The sequence below is a fragment of the Primulina tabacum genome, chromosome 17 (assembly GCF_025594145.1).
Source record: "Primulina tabacum isolate GXHZ01 chromosome 17, ASM2559414v2, whole genome shotgun sequence".
Lineage (NCBI taxonomy): Eukaryota > Viridiplantae > Streptophyta > Magnoliopsida > Lamiales > Gesneriaceae > Primulina > Primulina tabacum.
This window is the reverse complement of record NC_134566.1, coordinates 30,050,213-30,070,204: the sequence shown is the minus strand read 5'-3', so window position 1 is coordinate 30,070,204 and position 19,992 is coordinate 30,050,213. Positions and strand designations below refer to the sequence as shown.

The 19,992-nt window shown below is 33.3% G+C and overlaps 1 protein-coding gene across 1 annotated transcript; it reads right to left on the bottom strand.

The window, feature by feature from the left end:
• Positions 1-7,641: 7,641 nt before the first annotated feature.
• LOC142531853 (protein DETOXIFICATION 14-like) lies at positions 7,642-11,290 on the bottom strand. Its single transcript, XM_075638118.1, is given in 8 exon segments — positions 7,642-7,875; positions 7,951-8,156; positions 8,337-8,575; positions 8,689-8,745; positions 8,852-8,938; positions 9,017-9,561; positions 10,974-11,144; positions 11,146-11,290. Coding segments are annotated over 8 exon segments (1,419 nt in total). The 5' UTR covers positions 11,215-11,290; the 3' UTR covers positions 7,642-7,830.
• Between the last annotated feature and the right edge of the window lie 8,702 nt (positions 11,291-19,992).

Below are 19,992 nucleotides of genomic sequence, written 5' to 3'. Positions count from 1 at the left end.
CCTCCTTGCTGATCATAGATATGGGTCGGCAGATATGTCTCATAGATATAGATTTATGAGATCGTCTCACGAGAAACTAACACTTTTAAAAACGGTCTTACGGAATATATATGTGTGTATATCGTGTAAATACATATATATGTGTCTATATCTAGATATGGCTAAATAAAATTTATTCCTCACTCAGAAAAAAATTACAGCAAGATCGAGTGCGACGAATTAAATATAGACAAGTTCGAATAAACAAAATCATTTGACAACAAAGTTAATTAATAGAATATTAATAAATCACTTTCCCTTCTTGCTCAGGTACTATAAGAAATTAATAAAATTTTAATTATTATATAACAACATTTCACCATAAGTTTCAACTTTTACTAGGGATGTAATCGAATCGAGCCGAACCGAACTCTTGCATGTTTGAGCTTGGCTCGTTTATAATCGAGCCGGGCTCGAGCTTTATTTAACGAATATATGCATGGCTCACGAGCTTATTCAAGCCTTTATCGAGCCTAAACAAGCTTAATAAATGTGAATTATACATTTAAATTTTCATTAAATTAATTAAAAATAAATTATATATTAAAGAAAAAAATATTATTCTGGTTAAAATTTGTAAATTTATTATAATAAATAAATTTAATAGAATATGCAAAATCAATAAATCAAATATCAAAACTATTATTTTTTCATCTAAAAGATTACTCATGAACTTACCAACGAACATGTTCACGAGCTAACGAGCCGAATACTGTAAAGCTTGAGTTTATTTTGTTTATCTTAACGAGCCTCATTAAACGAGCTCAAACGAGCTTTTATCGAATCGAGCTTCGAATAGCTCACAAACGGTTTGGTTCATTTACATCCCTAACTTTAACTCACCAAATAAGCTCATTATATTTGTAGTCTTTGATGATAATGATGTAACTCAAATCTTTTAATCGTAAAGCATCACAAGTGTCACGTTTCGATTGACCTATAAACTTTAAACTATGAGTAGGTCTCTTGTGAGGTGATCTCACGAATCTTGATCTGTGAGACAGGTCAACCCTACCGATATCAAAAATAAAAAGTAATACTCTTAGCATAAAAAGTAATATTTTTTCATGCATGACCCAAATAAGAGATCTGTCTTACAAAATACGACCTGTGAGACCATCTCACACAAATTTTTGCCGTAAACTATTGCACCCAAACACTTATAAATTGCTGCAACTAGTGTATATCATATCAACATCACATATAAAATAAAAATCTTTTACTAGATTCGAATGATATATACAATCCATGTCAAATAATGTGTAAACTAACTTCAAAATAAGCAAGTAGTCAACGATTTAGATCATCAATATGGTTCGTATCTAGAAGAAGAAAGTTTTAAACTTATTCTTGATTAGATTAGACAAGACGGGATTGAGTGGGAAGTGAAAACTCATGGATTTAATTAATCGATGCCAATGAATATTTTTGCAGTAAAAAAGAAGTCAAAAAATGCTATATGTTCCCATTGGAATGTAGTTCATGTCAAATAGGAAAAAGCTAGCACTTTTTAGACCAAAATTAGCCACAACCGAGAGCAAGCAATCGGATCAAAGCGGAACTAATTCGAATCAACAAAGGTAAAGTCGCCAATACATAAAGACTAAAGTGCTTAATAATTTATTATTAAAAATGGAGATTATGAAATAAGAAACAATGTTATTCATATTGTTGGGCAGTATTCGGTACGAAGAACAAGACATATCCTGTTAAAACAATTCGAACAAAAGATTTTTTATCTGGGGAGGGAAGTAAGACCATCTCCAATCATGACACCAGCACCAAAACTGGCGCGGGATTGGAGCAGCTCCACAAATTGCTGCGCCACAATTTTTTTTTTATTTTTTTATTTTTTTTAGTTTTTAATTTGATTAATTTAATACAAGTGTTTAATATTTAATTGATTAATATTTTTTTGAAATTTTAATTATAAAATTTTTAATATTCTGATTAGAAATTAATTAAGTGTAAAAATAAAAAATAAAAAAAACACATATTAAATTAATAATGCGTTAAAATGGTACAAATTACGAACAAAAAACAACAAAAATTACGAAACAATATCAAATGAACGTGTTTTTTTCAATCATATTTTGATTTTATTAAAATATAGTTTGTATTAAATAATTGTACGTAAATCAAATAATTATTTTGTTAATATGAAATAATTAATTCAAATTTTAATATATAAATTAAAATATTTAAATATATAAATTTTAATATATAAATTATAATATTTAATTATCATTATATTATCAAATTATAAATAATTAACATAAAACAGAAATATTAATATTGAAAAAAAAAGAATATTCTTGAAATATTATATTGTAGTGTAAAATACAGTGCAATGTGGTTGGAGATGATTTTAGTGTAACATCAATGTAGTGCAGAATGTAGTGCAATGGATTGGAGATGGCCTAAGGGAATGAGTGTTTGGAGAAACACCAAGTATGTAGGAGCCAACTGCACACAAGAGTATCAAAATATACACATAATATGAGTTCAAATGTGAAATATTCGCAAACATATCACAACGTAAATTAAGACATGAGACAAACAGAATTTGAAACTGTTGGTCCCACTTGCAGTAATTTGAGATAATAAAACCCGAAAATAAAGAATAAACTGGACACCGAGATTTACGTGAAAAACCCCTAAAAATTATTATAGTAAAAAACCACGAGCAAGATGAAAAGATTTCTACTGTAATATTTTATGGTGTACAACTCACTCACTGTGTTTCCAAAGAGAACATATACTCTCTTAATATAGGAGAACAAACACCTCACAAATATTATAGAACTAATAGGATGAGAGAAAACTCGAAGAAGTGATGATTTCAGAATGAAGGGATGAGCTCTATTTATAGAGCCTCTGTCAGTGTGAAAGCGCGTTAAAAATGCGTTATTTCCGTCAAATTTGAAAATCCAAATTTCTGCCCACATTTAATACATGTTTTGCTGCCTTTCTTGACTGACCCCATTTTCTTTGAAAAACTCTTGCCGACATAAACAAGGCATCAAAACATATTAAAACATGACATTGTTATTCATCTATTTATCCATGATATACTGATCAGTCTCTAATTGTTTTTCATCTAAGGGGCGATGTCATATATCGATTGTTATAACCCACGACATCAGGGTCTTATCTTATCATGTCTCGGAAATTTCCTTACCACTTTTAATTCGAATCATAACAGTGTGTTTTCAAGATATCGTAGAATAACAGAAGAATTATGCGAAACGAAACATGTACGAAGAAATGAGTATTGTACTGTTGTTTTTTTAAAAGCATGAATATCACTATTTTATAATAAATATATATAAGCCAACTTATCTGATTATTATCTTAAAAAATGAGGGAAGAACAACTAAAAAGTCGAACACGAAAGCTGTTGGATTGCCTCGAACTTGGCTATTTGCAAAGTTTCCAGATGACCTGGCTTCAAGATGCCGCTGAAATATCATAATTCCTGCAGCACTTCTCGTTTGAAATATAACACACTTTGATTCTTGAAAATTGTAGGGATTTGGTGATGCTTTGGTGGTGTTTCCCCTCAACCTTTGGCCACTATTTTTATGTGAAAATGATCGGCTGAATAGGCAGCTGTTAACACTCAATAATAGTTGTTAATGGACCTTAAATTAGTTGTTACAACTCCCCAAACCAGCTGCATATGTCTCATTTAAATTTTCGAATTTGAAGGTTGCATGTTTGTAATGTTTTCTATCGTAAAGCTGCTGAACAATAGGTCAAATGACCTTTAATCCTCTTTTATTGTACTGTTACAACTTGACCAATTCAATTTAGAATAACGATGACTAAATGAAGAGAACATATTCCAAACATTTATTCGAAATACATGGAATATTGCAAGACTGAATTGATTCGAGTTTTTACAATATTTGTCTAAACAGATAAATGATCGTGCGCGAAACTATTTCATAGAATGTATTACAAAGACTGATTGGCCTGAAATCTTGGCCTGAAATCTTTCAAAGACACAACCTTTTTAACTTTGGGAATAAGTGTAATGATTTTAGCATTCCATTCTGATCGAGTACTGCCCTAACACTTTGAAATGATGCATATCGAATACTGCCTTACGAACCATCAGCTAAGTTTGCTTTCTCTTCAGATATATTTCATTTACTTGGCGTAAATACTATTTTCTATTGAAATGTACATAAAATTTTATAATAAAACTGATAATAAGAGTGGTAGTTGGTGATGATTCAATCGTTCAAAGATTCTATTATATATATGAAGCCATGGGGGGATGACAAGTGGAGGACTGAATCCCATCCCCACATCCCCAATTGTGCTAGATAATAAGGCATTTTGTGTTTGTGATTGGTAACTTTTCTTCCCATGCTCCAGGACAATCCACTTTTCTCTTCTTTTTCTCACTAGATCTACAAGATGAACTAGCAAAAAAAAAATTGGTAAAAATTGAAAATTAATTTTAAAATATGGAGTAGATTTCTTGTGAGACGGTCTCATGAGTCTTTATCTGTGAGACAGGTCAACCCTACCGATATTCATAATAAAAAGTAATAATCTTAGCATAAAAAGTAATATATTTTCATTAATGACCCAAATAATAGATCTGTCATACAAAATACGACCTGTGAGACCGTCTCACACAAGTTTTTGCCTTAAAATATGATCACCCTTTTCCCTGTCAACTATTATATCAATTTTCCTTAAAAGAAGTTCGATATTATTTTTTACTAAAATTGTGATCAGTGGGGTTTATAAGTCTCTCAAACATTTAAGGAATTATTATGGTAATTTGCCAATTAATGGTCTCAAGTACATGTTGAGGTACTTGCAACTTTTCAAAATCGCATATATCTATCTTGTTTCCCAATCTATAGGACAGTAAAGAATCAAAATCTTTTTAACATTGTTGGGATTAAAAACTTAGTTAGAATGATTTGAAAAAAAAAAACTTTTGAAAAGACTAGTATTTCTCCTTTAAAAATAACATAAGAGACTTGTAGTTACTTTGATTTATCTAAAGAGTTTACTCCTTTATGCTGATAATTTATCACAATTATTCGTAGCTGGATTTTTCGTAATGCATTAACAATGAATTCGATTATCCTACTTATCGTTACACTCATTTTATTTAAAACATAAGAAATTTAAGTTTGGTTACATAACGACAGCACGATATTGTGATTTTAGTAATGCATTAAGAGTGATCAATATCAAGTCCATGAATCCCTTGGAGACAATAATTTGTAAATTAAAACTTTGTGAATTGCATCTTAAATTCTGCTGATGAAATATAGAATATACAGTTATATAAATGAACGAGTTCTTAACTATAACTAGCTCGAATTTTCAGTTCAAAATATGTTTGGATAGACATGAATTTGCATATTATTATTATTATTATTAAGGTAAATTGTAATTTTGATCGTGTATGTTGAACTCATTCTGATTCTGGTCCTTTTAGTAATTGAAATTTAGTTCCAATCTGTCATCTTTGTTTTTCTACGATTTTAGTCATTTTCGTGAGTGTTGATGTGGTGCTAAAGTGACATCGACCATTGTTGACGTGATGTTAAAAAAATACTAAAATTACAAACAAATAATTAAATTTGCAATTTTAAAAAATCGAAAATACAAGTTTTTATAATACAAAGTACTAAAATCATAAAGAGGCAAACATATACAATACAAATGCCGTAATTTGCCCTTATTTTTACATGGAAAAGGAAGTGCATATATAGAATATAAAATTACAATTATTTGGCGCTGGAATATGTGGGCTTACCCGTATTACGTCAATTGTTCTCAATTAGGAGCTTACAACTACACAAAAGAAATTTATTCTTTCCTGCACCAACTATTAGTTTCTAAGGTTCTTATTCTCCATCCTACTGCATGGAATCTTCGAATTTTCCTGCATGCGAACACCAAATAACATTATTTTATTGACCAGAATTCTGGATCTATCACCTTTTGATTCCATGCACACAAAATTCTGTTAATCAGATGTATCTGTAAAATAAGCAAGCTAATGCTTAAATCCCCCTTAATCCCGCCTTTATTTCCAGTAATCTTGTCCATTATTGTAAGCACACAATGTACTTCTTGCACTATATATAGATGTGCTAGGGGTTGCCTTCAAATCATACCAAACTTGCTCTCAAATCCTTTTAGTTCCCTCTTCTTCTTTTGCAAAGAGCATATTTTTTCATATATGTTTGGAGTCTCGATGGCGAGGAAAAGTTAGGGCTGGTGGAGGTAGATAGTCGTCCAGCCTCAAGGGAAAACTCTAACATTCAACAACTTTTTATACATCTGCTCACGCACATCACATGCATGCATATATATATAAGACACATTTTTAAATTAAATGAGTTTTTTTCACTTGAACTTGAGTCGTGCAGGTAAACTAAAATCAAGTTCGACCGGTGGAACGAATGTTAACTCGAATATGTACATTACATATGAGATAATAGGGTGAAGAGGAAATGGTGATGAGTTGACAGAAGATAGAGAGCACAGATGAGGAGAATACATTTAGTTTTGTATCTCTCTCTTTGTGCTCTTTATGCTTCTGTCATCGTGCACCTTCTTTCCCTTTATCCTATTGTAATCAAAAGTTTCGTTGACTACTTAAACAAATATTTCATGGAAAAAAAGTGCTACAGATTTTGAATTTTAAACAACATACACGCACTGATCCATCCACTACTGCATTATTTTAGCCAAATATTACAAAACAAGGTAGCCCCAAAATAATATGTATGTACTGATTTCTTGCTATATTTCAAGTGTATATGTTTGTATATTAAGGGAGGGGTTGGGGGGATTGTTGACAGAAGATAGAGAGCACAGATGATGATGAAAGTGCACCAAATTGGCACCTCACTTCTTTGTGCTCTCTAGTCTTCTGTCATCACACTTTAAGGCCCTTTTCCTAAAGTTTCTCCGGCATTTTGTCAACGGGAAAATTACAAGTTTGGTCATAAAACTTGTCCATTTTCTATTTTAGACTTAAAAAACATCATATGCATCATCATGTTCACGACATCGTTTTTCGACGTCACGTTAACATTTTGTTGAAAAGTGAGAACAATGACCAATATATATTGCACTAAACTTGCAAATCGAGAGTTTTTAGCACAGAAAATGGAAAACGAACAAATTACATAGCAAAATCGTAACTTTTCCTGAGTTAATGTGCAGTTAAGACATTCTCTGCTAGATAATGGTAAAGTCATGAATGTCTTAGGGGCCGACCACATGCAAAAGTTGAACGTTTTAGAACAATGGCCTGGCCTGTCCGCATGATTGAATCCTTTTTGTTTTGGATGCTAAGAAACAATTTTGGTTTTGATCTCCAAGGTGCTAAACGTACGTTTTTATTTCAGTTGCTGGAGGCCTCTCATTACAAACAAAAGGGGATCCATTCAGGTTGTCCAACTTCCTGAAACTACTTTATATGAGTTTTTAGGGCTACTTTTTACGAGTCTTTTCATTAATTTCGTTTTTAAACGATTATATCACTCTTACATAAAAAAAATTATTATGAAAAACCATAAATTTTTAAAATAACAAAACATAGATAACATAAAAAAAAACTTTTATATATACACACATCACGTGCGAGCGTTCTTTGCGATAAAATAAAAAAACAGCATTTGATAAAGGACCCGTTGATATTGGACGGTCGCCAAAACATATACCCGCACGCAGCAGGATGAAGCAGCTAGATTCGTATACCTGCCCGGCTGGAGCCTCCCATGGCAGCACTTGAGACTTTCATTTCCTTCCACATTCAGCCATCCTTTCTCTCGCTGATAATGCCTGCAAATGTCCCCATTTTAGTTTCTTGAAAAACTTAACCAGATCAGATTCAAAGAAAATTGATTCAGCAGAAACCTGTCGTTTCCAGTTTGTGAAACATGTTAGAAGAGATAACAGAATGGATTGCACTATTGATCCAACATTCAGGCCAAACCAGAGGCCTTTTCCCCGTAAACGTAGAGCGAATCTGAGAACTGCTGCCGTCGGAAGCCCTGCAAGATAATATGCCCCGAGGTTCACATACGCCCCCAAATGCTGCCACCCGCTTCCTCGTGCCACCCCTAGAACTCCAAAACGAAGTAAATTTTGAAGTACTAGTACTGTATGTATAATATATCACATGAACGTGGATTATAGATTTCTCTGGTAATGATTGCTAATAATTTTTATGAAAAAAGGGACTGATCATATGAGACAGTTAGACTCGAATTCCGTTATACTGAGTTCGGTTGTTGATTTACCCGAAAGTACTGCTTGTATGCAGTCCATGAATAACAAGAGGCAAACAAAAGGAGAGATTTCTTGGAGATAATTCACGACTTCCTTTTCGTTGCTGAAAGCATACCCGAAGACATGGCGGAAGCTGAGGAGAATCGAGCAAGAAATAACGGCCTCAGATAGCGAAAGAACCATTGCTGACCAGGTAGATGCTCGAGCCCTGTCTGGACATCCTGCACCTAGTTCATTCGAAACTCTTGTGCTACAAAGAAGAAGAAACCTTTTTTTTTATTGCATCTGAATAATGCACAAACTTATGTAAAAGAAGTTGGGGTGGAAATGGAAAGCAATGAGACTAGGCACTCAAGCACGGACCTTGCAGCAGCACCAATCGAATATGGGATGAAGTAATGCAACGAGGCAACCAATAAACTGTTTCAGTGAGATCATACATGAAAATATTTCAAATTATGACTGTAAAAGCCCATTTCATTCGAGAGCAAATTCTTCATCAGAAATCAAGATTAATGCAGTGTACCATATTGAAAGAACAGAAGTTTCAAGCTGAGGGTTAGGAAGAAGCCCGGAGAGCAACACCACTATTTCGAAAGACCACCACTCAAGGCTGCAGCAAACTCAAGAATCAGCCAAGGAAAACCCAATTCCAGGATTGAAAACTGAAAGAGAAGAGAGACAAATATACCAGACCATGACAGCAGATGGGACAGCGAAGCAGAAAAACTCCCTCACACTAGGTAAAACGTCCCGTGACCATGCAGCACGCGTCCTCTCGCAGGTCAAGGAGTATTTTACATACAAAGCGAGCAAGACCACATTAAGCCAATACGACAAACCGATAGCCAGCGCTGCTCCAGCAATGCCTAAGTTCACCTTGAACACTAAAACCCAACAAACTGGTACGTGGAAAGACAGAGCTGCGATCGAGCTTAAAACCATTGGAAGGATTAAACTCTGAGTCTGCAAGTACCGAATAAGCGACTGAAGAATCGCATAAGGAAATAACGTTGGAATCAGCCAAATTGCATATCTGCCAGCTTCTACGGAGATTGAAGGATCTTGTCCCATAAATATTAGCAATTTGTCCATGAAAATCCATAAAACGGAAATGGGAATACAGACCATAAGAAGAGATATGATTGAAGCATAAGTATAGGTTCCAAGCTTTTGGTATTGCTCTGCTCCAAAAGCTTGGCCACACAAAGTCTCCAATGCACTAGCCATTCCAAACTGTTTGAATGAAAATTCAAAATTAAAACAAGCATTTTGTACGTTGAAGCGATCATGTTAATCATTTTAAAGAATTTTATTCAGTCCAAAATAATTCTGATCTATCTATATATATATATATATATATAAATTTGAATGAGATTTATATTGAAACCACACATTTATACACACGAGAGAGAAAAATTGTACTATCAAATGTTCCAGAGGTAAAATATGGTTGATCAGTTCAAGCTAGCACGGTGCAATATCCTCATTGTGGCATCTACTTAACCGAGATAGAAGTAGTCATTAATATATTTTGCCAAAGTTATTCTATCAAGAACTTCTAAAAACTAATTTCATACATCAAAAGTGTACTAATTAACAAAAAAAAAAACCATCACTTTATGCCACTATATCAATTAATATATCCTAATTTTACTTTTTACTATTAAATCAGTATTATTATCTTATTTTAAAACAATTAATTTATTATATGCAAATGAGTTTTTTTCCTTTTTGGTGAGCTGTTGTTGTGAGCTGTTAAGCTTTATTAAGCACTTAAGAGCCCATATCCTTCAAATTTTATTCTATAATCAAAGCATAGACTGCACTTAACTTTATCATTAATTAAAAAAAGGTATCTTTTTCTTTTAATCATAACATGGATTATGTAAGTTTCCCTTTTGAAAACGACAAAGGTAAGTTTTTGAATAGGAAAATTAGTAAAATTAATGCTATGTAAATTGTTCTTTCTAGACTTGCAAATGATCAAAATTGGGTATTAGTGTATACCTTGGAATTGTTTTGTATTTAATGCTGATATTACGCCATCAATTTATGTCAATATTTTCATTGAAAAAAGAACTAAATTTAATTTACGGTCAAGACCAAGTTTTAAGTGCTTATTTGTGTTAAGATTAAGACTTGTATTTACCTCAATCTCAAACGTTAATTTAAGGAAGAATGATTGTCAAAGTTATCACTTTCAGATATTTTATCCAACCGATGACAACTACACACCCTCTCGCGTCTAAGAATGAACGTTCGGAGCTCAAAGTTTACAAATGATCCGACTAAGCGTAGAACGGTTGAACCAACTATAAACAGTCTAATACATGACGATTTAACTATAAAAGCTAGCTCAAGAGATATAATTGTTCAAGTCAAATCCATATGTACGTCTCCAAAATTTTATCCGATGGATGGATGCGAGACAACTAACAATCTGACCGAAATCGGACACCAACTCAATTGATAAATTTTGCGTATTCTTCCTTTTGAATGTTACTTACATCGTACTAGCTTTTCTAACAATTTTAATCTACACAAAATGATTCCTAGTTTCCTACTACGAGCTCTCAAGTTTTCAATGCAATCGAGCAAAGAAAATAGATTTAAGGGAGATGCAATGGGAAGAAAGAACACTTTACAAGAAGGCTGAGGCCGGAGACGTTTGTAAAAGAGGTGGCGACGGCGGCACCGGAGAGAGCCAGTTCGCCGAGATGGCCCACCATCATCATCGACGCAACACGCGAGAGGTGTTGCGACACTGTCACCACCACCATTGGCGCTGCTATATAACCCACCTTCTTTGTCTCTTCCTGCGAATAATTTCCACTTGGATTTCTGAACCGCGCCGCTGTTTCGCAGCAGCGGCGATGCTTCCTCCATTGCAGGCGATGCTGATAAGCTTTGATTTGTGTATTGATATGGTGGTGGTGTTTATTTGTATAGCAGACTGTGCCGACCAGCTCTGGTAAAGGTTTTTTTATATCAAAATATAAAAAATATTAGATTCTATATTTATTTTCAAGTTTTGATTTTTTTTTTGTTCCATTTTTTAAATATTAAAAAAACACCATGTTCTAGAAAAAAAAAAGCATGTGGGCTTCCTAAAATAGTAACTTTCGCAGACTTGGCAAAAACCACTCCTCTCAAATCATTTTTTGAGTTTTGAAAATAGAGATTGCATATGAGAGAAAATGATTTGAAATATTTATTTATTATTGAGATCTTTATTTATAGAGTATATTTACAGATTTTGAATAGTTGATAACAATGATAAAATACAAATCTTATCTCAATAATCATCTACAATATCTTATCTATAACATTTCTCTTTAGATGATTATCGACTCAACAAATTATTTCTAAGAGATGTGGGGATCAAATGTTGTCACGTTAAAATCTTGTCAGTAAAATTCAATGGAAAAAATTTGAACGAAGGAAAAAGAGTACAACCATAGATATTTCTCATGATCTCAATCATCTAAGATTCTTCAACTGATGCATCCTATCTTGTGCAACAATTTTTTGAATGTTGAAGTTGGCAATGCCTTTGTAAATAAATCAGCTACATTGTCGCTTGAGCGAATTTGATAGACATCAATATCATCATTTTCTTGAAGCTCATGTGTATAGAAAAACTTTGGTGAAATATGTTTTGTTCTATCACCTTTGATATAGCCTCCTTTTAACTGCGCAATGCAAGCAGCATTATATTCGAATATTACTGTTGGGCTATCTTTGGCTGTTGGCAACCCACATGATTCTTAAATATGTTGTGTCATGGATCTCAACCACACACACTCCCGACTTGCTTTATGCATTGCAATGATCTCAGAGTGATTTGAAGATGTCGCTGTTAAGGATTGCTTCACCGATTTCCATTATATAACAGTGTCTCCTCGTGTAAACACAAAACCTGTCTGGGATTTAGTTTTATGTGGATCAGAAAGATATCCTGCATCTGCATATCCAACTAAAGAAGATTTTGATTTTGTAGAATAAAATAATCCCATATCATTTGTACCACGAAGGTAACGAAATATGTGTTTTACACCATTCCAATGTCTTCGGGTTGGACATGAGTTTTTTCTTCGTAAAAGATTAACATAAAATGATATATCTAGGCGAGTAAAATTTGCGAGATATGAAAAATTATCAAGTGATCGAACAAATATTGATGATGCTAATGGGTGTGCCTTGTCCATGTAAAAGCGCTTTAATATTTTTTATTTATATGATGATTGATGAACAAATATTCCCTCTTACAAATGTTCAATTTGCAATCAGAGACAAAATTTTGTCTTTCCTAAATCTTTCATCTCAAACTAATTTTTCAAGTAATTGACAGTTTAGCAGTAAGCTCTTCTGGAGTGCCAATAAGATTTAGATCATCAACACATACTGCTACAATTGCAAAACCCTCATATGTTCTTTTTATAAAAGCGCATGAAAAAATAACATTATTTGTGTATCCTTCCATTAACAAATATTCACTAAGACAATTGTACTACACGCGACCAGATTGCTTTAATTCATATAAGGATTTATGCATTTTTATTGATAACATGCCTTGGGTGCTTCACCATTTTTTTCGATAGTTTGAATCTTTCAGGGGCTTTCATATATATATATATATATATATATATATATATATATCACTATCAAGTGAACCATAAAGATAAGCAGTTACCACATCCATAAGTCTCATATATATCAAGACTTTCTCATACTGATAAACTGATTAGGAATCGAAAAGTAGTGACATCCATCACAGGTGAATATGTTTCTTCATAATCAATTCCAGGTCTCTGCGAGAAACCTTGGGCTACGAGTCGGGCCTTGTATCTTACAATTTCACCATTTTCATTCCTCTTTCGTACAAAACCCATATGTATCATAACATGATTACATTTTCAGGTGTTCATACTCTAGGTCCAAATACTTTATGTTTTTCTAGTGAGTCTAATTCAGTCTGTATGGTCTTCTTTCATTTTGGCCAATCATATCTTTGTTGACAATCCTTAACAGATTGTGGTTCTCGGTCTTCATTATGTATGATATCAAGGGCGACATTTAAGACAAAGACATTGTCAACAATTGTGTTATTTGGATACCAGAATTTTCGAGATGATATATAATTTGTTGAAATCTCATTATTTTCATGAGAATTTGATCATTAAGGAATAATATTATCCAAGTTTGGTTCATTGATTTCTCTTACTATATCATCCAAGATTGCTTCTTCGGGAGCTTTTAAATTTTATTTCTCTTGTACCTTTCTTTCTCGAGGTATAGTATCCTTGGAAGCAATTGGTCGACCACGCTTCTAGCGTATTTTAAATTCATTTGCCGGTTGAATAGTAGATGGTCCTACGGGGGCATCAATTTTTACAGGGACATTCTTTGAATGTATATGTGACTTTGTCACTTTCTTTGTATTAACAAAAGCATCGGGCAATTGATTTGTAATTTTTTGTAAGTGAATGATTCTTTCAACTTCTTGCTCACATTGATTATTTCGATGATCGTAATGAGATAGTGTTTTCTCATTCCAACAAACCTTTTGTTGTTTTTCTTTTATCTGCTTCAGGCCATATATAATAGATGTTATGAAAGTGTATTCAAAATTATTTTCATTTATGTTTCAATATGGTATCTATTTCGGCGAATATCTTTAAAGCTAAGCAAATTTCTACTGGATTTGCTAGCATATATAGCATTTTTAATATATAGGCTAGTATCAATTGGTAAAATGATTTTTACCTTTCCATAACCTTCAATAATTTTTGATGCACCCGATATTGTTGTAACATTATTTTAAGCTAATGTTAACTCCAAAAAATATCTTTTATTTTGAAGAATGATATGTGTTATATCACTATCGCTAATCATTCATCATGACATATCATCATTAATTTAAAATAAAATATAACTCAATAAGCTAAATATGATAATATGTAAGACTTTCAAAGGATATATTTTATTGAATAATAATAAAAACATTTATTGAATAACAAAATAAACATCCACGACAAATCCTAAACATGAACTGAACATCAAAATAAAAATGAGATCATGATAACCTAAAAAACAATATAAATTCAAAGTAGGAGTAAAACAAATAAAAATAATTATTTATTGTTTTCTGACACACCACCACCAATCAAATTCCATCTGGATGAGCGAAGAAAATCAGAGACGTCCAAGTGAGTATATCAATTGGATCATCATTGTCCACAAAATTTATCTCAGTTTCTCCATTTTCCTTGATTGAGTTTTGGTAGAGATCCACAAGATGTTTTGTCGTACGACAGGTACGAGACCAATGTCCTTCCATTCCACATCTATAAGATTTTTCTTCATGCACTTTGGAACTTTTCTCCGTTGCTTTTTCATTATTGGAATTCCACTGTTGGTGGCTTATTTTATGTTTCTTTCCTTTTTGTTGTTGATAGTATCTTCTTTGCCCACGTCCACGTCCACGTTGACTTTCATGGTTATAATTTTGAATGGAAATAGCATTTGCTACAGGAAATGAGATTCCATATTCTTCAGGAAATGTTGTGTCATTTGCTTCATTAAAATGATGTAGATCCAGTTGGAGGCATCTGGTGATTTTTAATGAGCAGCTCATTATTTTGTTCAACAACTAGTAAGCATAAGATGAGTTCAGAGTACCTTCAAAATCCACGTTCACGATATTTTTGCTGCAGGAGCATGTTTGATGCATGAAAAGTGAAGAATGTCTTTTCCAACATGTCTTGATCAGTGACTTTCTCTCCACAAAGTATCAGTGTGGAACTAGTCTTGAATAATGCAGAGTTATAATCACTTACGGACTTAAAATCAATTACCAGGCATGCTAAGTACTTTCGTTTTCTGCATCATTTACGCTGTATATTTGTTGTGTGTTTATTTGTGGGTGAAAGTCTCGATCCATTTCATGTTTATTCGGTTTTGACATGGAAACCCACGTTTTTGCTTATTCCACTCACGCTTTATGTACTGTCGTGCAAGGGGGCTGTGATTCTTGGGTGTTAATAGCTGTGCAGTGATGGTGGTTTGAGGTTTAGAATTGTGGCTGGTGCTACAGGATGAATGGCCGAGAGGAGCACTTCAAGGGGATAGCTCGTTTTCTTGGGATCTTTCGCGTGCAGGGGTTAGCTAACCACGCAGGGACCTAGCTGAGTCTTAGACCAGACCCTGGTAGATCTGAGACAAGTCTTGGAAGGGCTCGAAGCGTGCTGGAACCCCCAGGCTTAGCAGACCGCACGCTTGAAGATGGGAGCTCGGGTGTAGTGGTTTCGGGTTCTAGCGCTCGTTTCTGTTGTGTAAGCTGCATGGGGCAAGGAGCTGATGTGAGTTCAGTCCAGTAGGGTCTGGTCTAGGTGTAGGACAAGCTGGTTAGTGACCGGTACCATCGGTTGTAGGCTAGCATCAAAATTCTTGGATGGTGGCCGCACTAGAGGTCGAGTAAGGAGAGGTGCTGATTTCCAGCAACTTGTAAGGTCTGTTCGTAATGTTTAAGGGACGGGTCTAGGTGTTTTAAGGGCTGTCAATGTGTATATTAGGTGTGGACAAGAGTTGGGAGAAATTTGGTTAAGTGTTGGCTCGATTCGGGTTAAAACCGAGACATCGGTCCAAGTTTTAAAACAATTCGGTTAAGTTATGAAATGAGCTCGAGTTTACATCTAGGGATGCTTTTAAATATGTTTTGAGACATTTTTAGCAGTTTAGTAAGCTTTGGATCAAAATAATGAGTTTTGGATTTATCCGGGATTTAATCGTAGCACGAAACGTTAATTAAAGGATTAATGGAAACGTCTAGATTTAAGCTTAATAAAAATTATGGGAAATTATATTTAACCTCAAATAATTATTAGAAGTCTAAGTTTTTAATTTGGGAATTTTATGCTAAATTTTGGTTTAATTCGGGATTAAAACGTATTAATATGCTATATTTAAAGATTAATTTAAAAATTATCGATTTAGGCCAAATAAAAATATGGGAAAATTAATGTAGGCTTAAATAATTATTTGGGACATGTTAGTGTCAATGGAATTAAGAAAATGTCAAAACCATGGAATTTTACGTCTAGGGGCAAAATGGTAATTTTTGGATTTTCAGGGGCAAAATGGTCATTTTGCACCCGGGGTGAAATTTTGGTCAAGACAGCGTCCTGAGCACATTTTATCATGTTTTAAATGTTTATGCATCATGTTTACGATTTTTACGCAATTATAATAAATACGGTGCATGCTTGGTTTAAAGGAAAAATTACGTATATGCATTATTTTATTAAGTGATGAATATGATGACACGTTTTGAAGGAAGTGATTTAGTTGTGACTAATACGATGACACGATGACATGATGATATGATTGGAGATATCGTGAGGGAAAAAGACCCCAAAGGGAGCCCGTTTACGGGAGAAGGCCATATAGGGAGCCCGACGATCGTATTTCCATTGACATGATATGATGATATGATAGGCCAAGGCCCAGCTGACGGGTGAGAGTGTCGCTGGTGTCCCCGCCGCCCAGTACTGTGGTTACACGTAGATGGATCCATCGACTGACATGATGACATGATGATACGAAAGTCACAGCTAATGAACTGAATTCAATTAAAAAGAAAATGTATACGTATATGATGACATGAGATGACATGCTTTAATACGATATGATTTTACACGACACGTTTACGTACATGATAACAAGAGATGACATGTTTTGACACGTATATGATGATATGAGATGACATGATTTGACACGACTTGATTTTATACGACATGTTTATATTCATGTTTTTAAAGTTCCTGAAAGATATGTTTACGTATATGATGATATGAGATGACATGCTTTGACACGACATGATTTTACATGAGATGTTGATGTTAATGCTTTTAAAGTTAATGAAAGATATGTTTACGTATATGATGATATGAGATGACATGCTTTGACATGACATGATTTTACACCACGTTTACAGTATGCTTTTAAGTTCATGAAAGATATGTTGAGTATGATATTTTTCACTGCTGTGTGCTAGGTATATGTACTTGTTATTAACGGTGCAGGTGTGTTGAGTCTTTAGACTCACTAGGCATGTGTGATGCAGGTGAGCTTAATGATGAGGAGACTGGAGGTGCCGAACTCTGAGTAGACAGACTTGGTAAGGTGATACGACCCGATGACCACATGTTTTCCGCATTACGATTTATGAGATTGAGAGGAGATTAATATTTTCATACGTTGATGATTTTAAGAATTTTATACGTTTATGTTTACGTATGATTTTAGACGAATTGGGTCATTTTAAACTGTGATATTTTTATTGTAAAATAAAGACGATTATTTTAAATGTTATTTCGAAAATGCGAGCTTTTATTTTATTAAAAATAAATATTTCCGTATTTTTAAAACGAGCGAGACGTTACAGTTGGTATCAGAGCAAGGGTCCTGTATAGGGTTGTGTCACCGCCAGTTTCTGCAGCTCAGTCTTCAAGCCTCAAGTCTGTAAGCTTTTATGATTTAAATGTTTTAAATGATTTACTCTTATCACCTGCATGTTAACATGATTTATGCTTTATGACGATATACGGTATATGTTTAGCTGCTTTTATGATTTAAGGATTTAATGTTTCAAAAAAAAAAAAACTAGATTAAATTGCATGTTGGTTACGTTTGGAATTGGACGTGTCTAAGAATTTGAATATTGGGCTTTAGAAGAGGTTGATAATGATTTGACTATATTGATTTTTAGGTCAGTAATACTGATGTACTCTTTGGGGTAATAAGTTAATCTTGAAAATTATGAATGCTTTTGGGACTTCTAGAATTTCTAATAAATTATTGATGGTTCGTGTTTACTAGCCGAGTTAATTTTTTTAGGATTCCTTGTAAGGATTAATGATTCGAAGACTACGACGATTCTTGGAAGTATAAAATTGTAGAAATTATTTAGGGTGCATGCTCTACCTAGTGGGACCTAAGGATTGAATTGAATGGATTGAGAATTTTAAGGACCTAACTATATTAACCAATAATTTGAGGAACTAAGTGCAACAATAAAATTCTAAGGGACTATTTTGAATTTACCAAACTTTGGGATTAAATTTTTAGTTTTGAGAATTTTAAGTTTTAATGAGGCCAAGTCGAAAATTTTATGGGAAAAGAATGCAAATTTCGAGGAGTTATAGGGCCAAAATTGTAATCTTCGAGAATTTTAAGGACCAAATTGCAAATTTTGAAATTTTGAGGATTAAATTTGAACTTTTGAGGAACACTTGGGTAAAATCAGTAATTTTCGAGGTTATGAGAATTGATCTTGGGTCTAATAATCTTAAGATTATTGAACTTTATGTTACGGGAAACCTATAAAACGGAATTAGGAACGCCACGAACTTATGGGTAATTGTTGGATTCTCGAGATTAAGGACAAATTCGGATAATATTCGAGGAAAGTAAGAACTAATTTTGCAATTTTTAAGAAATTTTGGGATTTGTTTAGTAGTAAAGTGAGAATTGAATGGTTTAAATGATAAGATTTTTCGGTGATTTGAGCTTGAAGAGATAATTAGAACTTGGTTATATCTGAGTTATAATGTAATAAGGAATGACAATCAAGGACATTGTATGATGATTCAATATTGGGCTTGAAAATTTAAGTGTTAGTGAAATAATGTTGTGACAAATTTAAGAATTTAGAGTGGTAACAATTCAAGATAAAATTGATCAATTGGTCAAGTTACAAGATTAAACATTAACTTAACTTATTTTTTGGAACCTACGGTTTGATGTAGGTTAAGTTTTAATCATGATCTTAATAGTTAAAATTATACCTTTGTTGAAATTTAATTTGGCTAGAAAGTTGGGAATGATTGATGATTGGGATGTTTGATAGACGCATGTAAGAGGTGAGGTAGACATCTTATCTTGAGGAATTTTGTAAGTCATTAAGCAACTTGGGAATAAGTGAATATGTGTGTTGGAATTATGTTATCCAAAACTATTTGGGTTGCATAAATTTGAAATTCAAATTTATGGGATATTTGTTCATACGGGAATTTTGGGTGAAAAAAAAAACAAAACAAAAACAAAAACAAAAACAAAAGGGAATTAGTGGTGTTCAACATAAGTTATCAATGAATGAATATTAAGATTTTTATCGAGTAAGAAATCTAAAAGCTTGTTATTGGGATTCTAGAACTCTATGGGTTATAAGTGAAGTTGATTTATTAAAGTTAGTCTAATGCTACAATGAGATAACTTATTAAGTTTTAAACGCTAATAGTAATTAAGTATTGAGGACACGTAAATATGCGACATTCGTTCCAACGAGGAAAGCCAAGGGTCTTATGCCTCAACTATATTGTAATTGGGAAGAGAATAGTTGAAGCATGTAATTGATACTAAAAGGGTTATATTATCAAGGTAGAAGATCGATGTTGTACATTTTGGGTTTTATGGATTAACGCTACTCGAAGTTAAGGTTTGCAACAATTTAATATTTGGGATGCACTCTTAAATAATTAAGCCACGTAACTTTGGTGCCGTAAGATAAGATTCGATTCAAGGATCTTATGTTAATATTATTATGGGGTTGAGATAAGGTTTAACTTCTAAGTGTAATACCAAGAATAGAAGTCGATCAATAAA